Raw genomic sequence first — 9,414 nt, 5'->3', positions numbered from 1 at the left:
CACATTTATTGCATGTATTTCTTTTAATTTCTTTTGTTTGTTTTTACTATATTATTTATATATTTTTTTTCTATAATGTTTGTTTGTACTCTATACTATATTTGCTTTTTATGAAAGTTTTTGTGTATTGGTTTCCAGATATTTGTTGTATCACATACACGTGCTTATGTTTTTCCCTTCTCCCAAGTTTGATATTTGCATCATTTAAAACAATCGTATATCCGCGGTTGGAGACGAAATTGAAACATCAATGAAAACAATCGTCAATCATCGGTTGTAGGCGAAACAACAAGTTAATGTTTTATACACCAAAGCCATCAATGAAAACAATCGGCTATCCTTGGTTGGAGGCGAAATTGCAACATCCGTATCCCTTTACTCTATTCATATGAGATTGTGAGTTTGATGATGATACTTACATAATTAAGTAATTAACTACCAAATGGTCTTTCGCCTAACGGTACCAAGTGACCTTCTTAATTGAGAGATAATAAGTTCAAGTTTCGTTTGAGACATATGTGATAGTTGGGAGTAGATTAGTTTAACTTTTTAAAAAAACAATTAACTCAAAAACAGAAAATGCATTGGATGGGGATGATTATGCAAATTACGAGTAGTTCAAGGGCATTTAGTGTAAATTTCTATGGAAAGGGTTTAAGCAGGGGATTTCATCCCGACTTCCCCGACTTCGTATCATTCAGATCCAATCGCCACATCAAGATGGCCAGCGCCGCCGCTGCCCGAACATTTTTTCGGTCAACTTCCGTCCGTAACGCCGCCGCTAGAATTTCCTCCGAAGCCAAATGCAAATCCGCCCCGTCTCCCTCTGCCTTCCGCTTCCCAACCACAAAACCTCTTTCTCATCGCATATTCAGGTGATACACAAATCACACTCATAAATTAGACATTCTTAATGTCTTTCATTACATATTTGCAAGAATTCATATTTTGTTTGGTGAATTTAAGGTGTCCAGTTGAAATGAGCGCTTGCTTGGAAACGATGCAACCTTTTCATTCAGTCACTGCTTCGGCTCTGATGACATCTATGCTCACTCTCTCTCGCGGAGGATACGGTTGGCTTCCTGAAGGTAATCAAATTCCACTGCTTCTCACTTTCAATCTATTTCTATTCGATCTTTCTGAACACAATCTGTTTGATGATACAATACCCTTTTTGCAATTTCAAGGTTTCGTTTAGTTCTTTACTTCCTTTACATGTCTACTCTTCTGTTGTAGCTTTAGTTATTGCAGGTTATTACCATCGAAGGTTTTTAGGAAACAATTTGATGTGGATTTTGTTGCAATCTAGCTCTAATATTCTCTTTTATTTGAAGTATTTGTTCTAAGTTTCAATGGAGTTTCTAATTCTTTGGAAAAGATTTCAAGAAATGGTATTAACTTTGAGTTGCAAAGTAGACCCTTTTCCTCAATAACTGAAATTAGTGTGATAAACTTGTTCTCTATTATTGGTAATTACTAATTAGCTAAAATTTAACATCTTTATTTGGACATATTTGCTATTAAAACTGTAACTTCTAGAAAACTATACTCAGATTCCTTTATCCATGATAGCAACATATGTTCATTTCTTTTCTGATAATAGCAATATGTAATAGTGAGAGAAAAGTATTTCAAAATTAGTAAATTAGTAAAAAAATATTGTGTTGATAAAATTGTACTTGCTTCATTTGTAGGAGTTGATGATACTAGCTGAAGATCAAGAAGCAAAAGAAGGATAAATTTGGAATTTTATTAGGTCCACCATAACATCACTTAAACTATTTTTGAAATATTGAAACATGTACTTTATGATATTTAATATTACAATTTAATTATTTCAAACTGCATGCCAAATACATCCAAATGGAAGAAGTAGTGATGTACTTTTATTTATTTGTTTATTTAGCATCCTGCTTTCATTTATTCGTATTACAGAACAAATTCTGTCTCATTGACATGTGTCAGTATCAGTCCAAATGTCAAATGCAGTACAACCTGTTTTGTCTTGTTAGCAAAGAGAGCAGTATATTATATGACACTGATGTTTGGTTTTGTGAACTCAATCAGCTTGCAATAATGATTTGTGATGGATAAGAGAGGGAGGATTCATGCAAAACTTTCTGAATGGATTCAGAAGAAGCTTTAGTCATCTCCTTATAAGACTTGATAACTCACATGTAGCTACTAATGTGTTGTTTCTTTTTTCACCTTGTGGATTTAATGGAGATTTAATTTAATTTTGTAAGCTATACACAAGTTTTTTTTAACTAATAATAAAAGCAAAAAATAACGACTTAATATAGAAAGTCAAAGAAACGAGGTTTTTCTTGTCAAACATTACTTTTTTATTTGCATATATATATGCCCTTATTTGAACTTTTCACTTCGATTTTCAAAATGTGCCAATTTCTCGAGATGGAATAAAATATGTTCTCTGAGTTGAAATAAAGGAAATAAAAGGTAAAACCAGTGTTTTTTCATGTTCTCAAAATTAGTGTCAAATTTGATGTCACATAGGTTTTTTTGTTATAAACATTTTTTTTTATCAAGGAAAATTGTATTTATTTTAAGAAGCTATACTATACAATAAGTTTGAAGCTAAACGACTTGCAACAAGTTCCAAGAAATTAAGAATGTCATACATATACCATGCAATGGTGTGAGAGACGGTTGAAACCACATAACAAAATTAACAAATACAACTTGGGATAGGGGTTGGCTAAAAGGACACTTCAATTTGCCATATAGAAGTGTCTTAAAAATAGTTTTAATCCCTTTTTTACGTATGTCATTATAATATAATTTTTCATAAATATTATGTCACGTGTCAGGGAGATTTATTAGGTAAATCATTATCACAATTAATGACGTTAAGACTTTAAATAATAGATTTTAAATTTTTATATAAACAATTACTTTTGTAGTTATATTCTAAATTTGAAGTTATAACTAATCTTAAAATTTTTGTATATCTCTTAATTAATAATTTATTTAAAATAACTTATTAATAATTATAAAATTTGACTATTAAAATTTAATTAATTTTATAAGTGTGTTTCCAATAGGTTATAAACTTTTTTTTTACATATATTACTTTTTGAATATTTGAAGATAAAATTGTAAAAGTGGTCTCTATGGTATGCATTGTTTTTAGGTTTTAGTTAAAACCTCAATTTTTTTGGATTAGTAGTCATTTTTTAGCTAGTTTTGTTGCAAATTTGATTAAACTGAAATGACTTTAATACCTTGGGTTATTTATTTTCTATTTTTCTTTAATTTTTCTTAAATCCAATAATTATTTATTTATTTAAATAAAAAAAAAAGAGGGCCCATCTCTCTCTCTCTCTCTCTCTCTCTCTCTCTCTCTCTCTCTCTCTCTCTCTCTCTCTCTCTCTCTCTCTCTCTCTCTCTCTCTCTCTCTCTCTCTCTCTCTCTCTCTCTCTCTCTCTCTCTCTCTCGATGTGATTCATTTTTAGTGGTGCTTGACACTGTAAGACGAAGCTTCATTTTTTTAGACCCACAAACAAACAGTGTAAATTCATCTTCAATCGATACCCAATGAAGAAAGCCAAACATTATTCTTCTTCTTCTCCATCGAAGTATCAAAGATTTGGAGGTGCTTGACAGATTCAACATCGAATGATGAAGAAACAAGGTTCAGATTCAACACCGGATGATGAACAATCACACACACATACACATGCAAATCGACTTCCTTATCAAAAGAAAGAAATAAACTTCTAGATCTAACAAAATCCTGTAGAAATTGATTTTTCAACCCTAACAAAACCCTATCGAAATTGATTTTGCTGTCCAACAAAACCCTGTAAAACAGATTGTATTTCCACTGTGTGCGTGAAATTGGGAAGATGATGAACATGTTGTATTTTTACAGTGTATTTTATTCTCACAAAAATCTCCTAAAGAAATTTGGTCCCCAGTAAAGCTGCAAGATTACGACTTCACCCAAGTAAAACTTGAACGAGATGAGTCTGAAATTTTTCTGGGTGTTCTTCAAACCCCTTTACCTTTTTGAAGGGTAAGGCTTCCATGCCTCACCATATGCATCACCGAGACTAAATCGTGTGTATCAGAGACTAATCGATGGTTTATCAGTTCCAATTCGAAATATTATTCATTAAACATCACCGAGACAATGGAATGGGATAAAAGGTGCAAGGAATTGGATCACCCACTGGGGGTCGATGAGGGTTCCCCTATACACGAAAATCCTCTTCGTACAAATAAGCTCCAAACTCCCGTTTATTCATCTTTTTTTACTCCAGAGTAGCTTATAGTTTTTCATCAATAATTTACAAGTTTATTGCATAACAATTGAGGTAGAAAATATGGGGAAAAAGAATATGGATTAGGGTGGGTTTTTTTTTTTGACTTTTTCTTTACACACACACAAAGATTACGAGTGGATCCAAATTAATTAATTAATTATTTTCTTTTTTACTTAAATTAAATAGAAAAAACATAAAAAAATAAATCAGAAAGATATTACAGTAATTCAATTTACTAATGAACTAAGCCTATGTTTGGCATGCCACAGCTAATTTATTTTTTGAGCTTTTTTAAATTGTTATGTGTGGCAAATCAAAAAGTAGCTGATAAGCTAGTTTTTTAAAAAACTACTTTGAGTAACTTTTTAGGAGCCTTTTTAAAAATTTCCCAAATGAACTCTTATTTAATTACAAAAAACGAATTCTTTTAAATGTCCATTTATGTTATTTTATAGGCTTCAACTAGTTTTTACCAAACGTTATTTTTTGTCAGCTAGTTTTTTAGTTATCAGCTAACTTTTTAGCTAATATACTAAACATAGCCTAAATACTCAAAAGGACCACTAATCTAAAAAAATTAAAGTTTAGACTAAAACATCAAAAAAAAAATACATCAGGACATTTTTGCAAATTTGTCATATTTGAATATCAGATTATTTATTATTTTGGGTATATTTACCTTTTAATTAAATTTTGAAAAATGAATAATAAAAATATAAAATAAAAATAAAATAATCGTTATAGAAAGGTCAAATTGAAAAAGAGTTGATTCAGATAATGAGGAATCTGAATCATCGTCATCATCCCTTCCAAGTTCCAACTACTACCAAGTACTACTAGTTCAAGTGCTCTTCTACGGCCGGCCATCATTTTCGCTCTTCCTTCTGAAATCTATCGATCAACAATAACAGAAAGATCAAAAACTCAAATGGGTTTCAATCAATACACCAAATTACTCCAAAGTCTCATCAATACCTCTCGATCAAGAACAACAAATTACACTTGTTCTTCGCTATATTCTAATCAATTGAGAAGATCAGTGACACCTTCTTCACCTTCTGCTTCCGATCACCCGAAAACGAAATCATTTTCAACAATCTCGAGTTCATCGTATCACCTGAACGGTGGACCATCGTATATGCGAGGAGCTGTTTTCTGGGAACCAAATAAGCCTATGACTTTTGAAGATTTTGAAATGCCTCGCCCTAAAGTCAACGAAGTGCTTATCAAAACTAAAGGTACGATATGCGAAAACAATCCCTTTCTGCTTTTGATTAGGCATTTTTCTTCTGATTTCAATAGCACAGCACTGAAAATTTGTGCCCTAAACCTTTCCTCTAATTTTTAGGGTTTACTTTTGACCAGATCATCATATGCATGTGTCAATTTGTAGTTCGAAAAGTTGGAATGCAGTAATTTTGACCATGTATATGTTCGAATAAGTAAAGAAATTCACTGGTTTCATATGAAATTATGGCTTGGAGAACTCTCATACATGATTAATTGGATCTTTTACTCTTGAAATGTATCAATATTCAGTGTAAAGAAGAACTAATCAAATGCAAGTATTTGACAAAGCTTGAAAATCAAAATAATGTGAGTTGTGATTTTTTACTTTAGGAATTTGGGAATTTTGGTTCTGCATGATGCTATGTATTGTACTTTCAATTTTTTTTTTTCTCTTATAAAGACATTATATATTCAAAAGTAAAAGGCTATAATAATAAACAAATCAATAAAACTACATTGCTATTTCTTCCATAATTTAATTTTTTTAATTTTTTTTCAGCTTGTGGTGTTTGTCATTCTGATCTTCATGTAATGAAGGGTGAACTCCCATTTCCATCACCATGTGTTGTGGGGCATGAAATCACTGGGGAGGTTGTTGAGCATGGGCCATTGACTGACACTAAAACAATCGAAAGGTTTTTATTTTATTTTTTTTATTTCTTTTTACCAAAAATCTATATCTCATTATAATTTATGTTTATTTTATAGGCTTCCTTTGGGAGCTCGTGTTGTGGGTGCATTTATTATGCCTTGTGGCAACTGCTTCTTTTGCACTAAGGTGACAAGATTCAACATTCATTGTAATCGGATTATCTCATTTCAATATTATACATATACATATATATATATATATATATATATATATATATATATATATATATATATATATATATATATATATATGCACACATAGATAAATTTATGTGTGTGTACATTCGATACATGCAAAACAGGGTCAAGATGATTTATGTGAAGCTTTTTTTGCTTATAATCGTGCAAAAGGTACACTCTATGATGGTGAAACACGTCTTTTTCTCCGTGGAAGTGGTAAGCGTGGCTTAAATTATCTACTAAAGGCCCAAACCAGAAAAGCCTAATAACTTTATTATGTAGGAAAACCGGTGTATATGTATAGTATGGGAGGTCTTGCTGAATACAGTGTGGTCCCCGCAAATGCTTTGGCTATTTTACCTCACACATTACCGTATGCTGAGTCAGCGGTAATTGGTTGTGCGGTTTTTACCGCCTATGGTGCCATGGCGCATGCCGCCCAAGTCCGCCCTGGTGATGCGGTTGCTGTAATTGGTGTTGGTGGTGTAGGATCAAGGTGAGAGAATATTATTTAATGCTGAATGATTCAAAGCTCTTAATGGTTGAGAGAAGCTAGGCTTCCTTAACTATTCAGAGGCTGTATCAAATATATTGAAATTTAAACAATTTTTATTCCCGGTTATCTGGTTTTGAAATGGGAAATTGTCAGAAAAGTCTTAATATTTTCGGAAAATCTACACTTTAGTCCGAAGTTTTTTTTTTTGAACATAAAAGTCCCGATTATTTGTAAAAACACAATAATATGTTATTTCTTGTTAAAAGAAAAAAATGATTTTTTTGTTAATTTGAGCCAAAATGAAATAATCGAGACTTTTTTGTTTAAAAAAAACTTGGGACTAAAGTGTAATTTTTTCGAAAATATATTTATGACTTTCCTGACAATTTTCTTTTTGAAATTGGGCAAAATATGGAAAAGTACATTATACATCCATCATTTTATTGATTTGGTAACTGATTATGTGGCTTAATTGGTAAAAAGTGATAGTTGAGGGGCTAAATTCGTAAAATAGTGAAAGTATGTAATGGGTTTTAGTATTTTTGCCCTATGGTAAATATAAGGTAAATTTGTTTATGCTATTGAGTTGGATATAAAGGAAAAAGACGTGTTATGTTTTAGATGTTTTTCGTTTTTGTCGAGGTGAAGAGGAAGAGAAAGAAAACTAAAAGTTTAAAATTACAATTTTACCCTTCTTGTGTGCTTTTGTCGTTTCATAAGTTTAGTGAGAAACAAAACAAAACCTGATTATTTTATTTCGAGTAAATTATTGAAATCGTTTCTATGGTTTGGTCAAAATTGCATGTTTAGTCCCTAACTTTCTTTTTGCACTCGGATCGTCCCTGTGGTTTGATTTTGTTGCGCTTTTCGTCCCATACATACATAAACTTAGGGACCAAACATATAATTTTGACCAAACCATAGGGACGAAAAACGCAACAAAATCAAACCACAGAAACAATCCGAGTGCAAAAAGAAAGTTAGGGACCAAACTTACAATTTTGACCAAACCATATGAACGATTTCAGTTATTTACTCTTTTATTTCTTTAAATTAGAATCACCAACATATTTTTTTTTGGTGTTTTTGTTCCAGTTGTTTACAAATAGCACGTGCATTTGGTGCATCCGAGATTATCGCTGTTGATATACAAGATGATAAACTCGAGAAAGCTAAAATATTCGGAGCTACTCATGTTGTAAATGCTAAAAATGAAGATGCTGTTTCAAGGATCAAAGTATTTTATAAATGATATCATTTTCTTTTCTTATTTTCATAACAATGGTTTTGACACGTGTGTTGAAATTATTGGACAGGAAATAACGGGAGGAATGGGTGTTGACACGTGTGTTGAAGCATTGGGAAATCCAAAAACATTTATGCAATGTGTACAAAGTGTAAGAGATGGTGGAAAAGCTGTAATGATTGGTCTTACACTCTCGGGAGCCAAAGGTGAAATAGATATAAATCATTTGGTTCGTAGACAGGTATGTTTTAATAATATAATAATATATATATATATATATATATATATATATATATATATATTTTTTGTTTTTATTAAAATACACAAATATTAATTATTATTATTATAAAAAAAACAGATAAAAGTAATGGGATCTTATGGAGGAAGGGCGAGACATGATCTTCCGAAGCTTGTGAAATTGGCAGAAAGTGGGATATTTAATCTTGATGCGGCTGTTTCAAGAAAATGTAAGTTTGAGGAGGCAGGAAAAGCGTATGAAGATTTAAATAAGGGAAGTATTATAGGTCGTGCTGTGGTTGAGATTATGTAATTCTGTAAAAAAAATTATTACAATTTGTGACTTTTAATTTTCTTAACTTTTCTGTTTCCATGGATGTTGTAGAGTTTTAGTGTTTGATAAAACTGAATCATTTAGAGGCTTTTGATTTGTTGTTGTATCAAAATGACTCATTAAAAGGTGACCTCTTATATCATTCGGTGTACATAACTAGAAAATTGAGTTTGGGTTGTGTAATATTGGGTAAGTTTACATGTTAATGGGCTTATTGTGGAAATTGGAATCAATCTTTTGTTTTTTTTAATTTTTCTTACTAAAGAGATTTATTTTCTTTAAAGTTTCAAGTATAAAAACTGGACATTAAGAACTTATTTAAATAAGCAAGGAAAATTAAGAGGTTTAAACAGTGGAGTGTTAACCAAATGAATATTTGGATAATTTTACTCGATAGTAATCAACTTTTACAATTCTTAGACTTGGGTTTTTCAAAATTTATTATAAAGATTACAAGTAGTAAGTTTCATTTTTGTTTCATTGTTGTCTTTTGCAGCATCTATGTTCTTCCGTTTTCAAATGGGATAATACTGTTTATGTCCAACTATTTAAATCTACTCAAAAGTACTAGTTTTCACACTATAACAATATAGAGGTAACCGACAACTTGTATCCATTATGGCTTTATGGATGTGTTCGGCAAAACTAGCTGGTAGTGGGTAGGGGTTAGTTGGTAGCGAGTAGCGAATAA

General features: G+C 31.3%; 2 protein-coding genes across 4 annotated transcripts; both read left to right on the top strand.

The window, feature by feature from the left end:
* The first annotated feature begins 676 nt into the window (after positions 1 to 676).
* LOC145071004 (protein NUCLEAR FUSION DEFECTIVE 6, mitochondrial-like) lies at positions 677 to 2,256 on the top strand. Of its 3 annotated transcripts, XM_079017955.1 has the most exons (4): positions 677 to 875; positions 967 to 1,088; positions 1,695 to 1,756; positions 2,068 to 2,256. In XM_079017955.1, exons 1-3 carry the CDS (start codon positions 721 to 723, stop codon positions 1,712 to 1,714), a joined length of 297 nt encoding a protein of 98 aa, XP_078874081.1. In that variant the 5' UTR covers positions 677 to 720; the 3' UTR covers positions 1,715 to 1,756; positions 2,068 to 2,256. The 3 variants fall into 3 exon arrangements, with proteins under 3 accessions (XP_078874081.1, XP_078874082.1, XP_078874080.1); XM_079017956.1 differs by lacking the exon at positions 1,695 to 1,756; XM_079017954.1 differs by lacking the exon at positions 2,068 to 2,256 and having other exon boundaries at positions 1,695 to 1,893.
* A 2,792-nt stretch (positions 2,257 to 5,048) lies between these two features.
* LOC145066358 (GroES-like zinc-binding alcohol dehydrogenase family protein) lies at positions 5,049 to 8,865 on the top strand. The gene is made up of 8 exons (XM_079013590.1): positions 5,049 to 5,527; positions 6,079 to 6,214; positions 6,288 to 6,357; positions 6,533 to 6,626; positions 6,693 to 6,906; positions 8,002 to 8,143; positions 8,223 to 8,393; positions 8,511 to 8,865. The coding sequence occupies exons 1-8, from the start codon at positions 5,218 to 5,220 to the stop codon at positions 8,700 to 8,702; spliced, it is 1,329 nt and encodes a 442-aa protein (XP_078869716.1). The 5' UTR covers positions 5,049 to 5,217; the 3' UTR covers positions 8,703 to 8,865.
* Positions 8,866 to 9,414: the final 549 nt, after the last annotated feature.

This window comes from Lactuca serriola, chromosome 8 (genome assembly GCF_051521515.1).
Source record: "Lactuca serriola cultivar US96UC23 chromosome 8, Lser_US96UC23_V15, whole genome shotgun sequence".
NCBI classification, from domain to species: Eukaryota; Viridiplantae; Streptophyta; class Magnoliopsida; order Asterales; family Asteraceae; genus Lactuca; species Lactuca serriola.
The sequence above is the reverse complement of the archived record's forward strand: the minus strand, read 5'-3'. Positions and strand labels throughout refer to the sequence as shown.

Excerpts from the sequence above, each read along its gene's own strand:
- LOC145071004 (XM_079017956.1), top strand. The coding sequence starts at position 721 with ATGGCCAGCGCCGCCGCTGCCCGAACATTTTTTCGGTCAACTTCCGTC. Across the intron at positions 876-966 it reads CTTTCTCATCGCATATTCAG|GTGTCCAGTTGAAATGAGCG; the intron begins GTGATACACAAA and ends GGTGAATTTAAG. Across the intron at positions 1,089-2,067 it reads ATACGGTTGGCTTCCTGAAG|CTTGCAATAATGATTTGTGA; the intron begins GTAATCAAATTC and ends GAACTCAATCAG.
- LOC145066358 (XM_079013590.1), top strand. The coding sequence starts at position 5,218 with ATGGGTTTCAATCAATACACCAAATTACTCCAAAGTCTCATCAATACC. Across the intron at positions 6,907-8,001 it reads GTTGGTGGTGTAGGATCAAG|TTGTTTACAAATAGCACGTG; the intron begins GTGAGAGAATAT and ends TTTTTGTTCCAG. Across the intron at positions 8,144-8,222 it reads ATGCTGTTTCAAGGATCAAA|GAAATAACGGGAGGAATGGG; the intron begins GTATTTTATAAA and ends ATTATTGGACAG.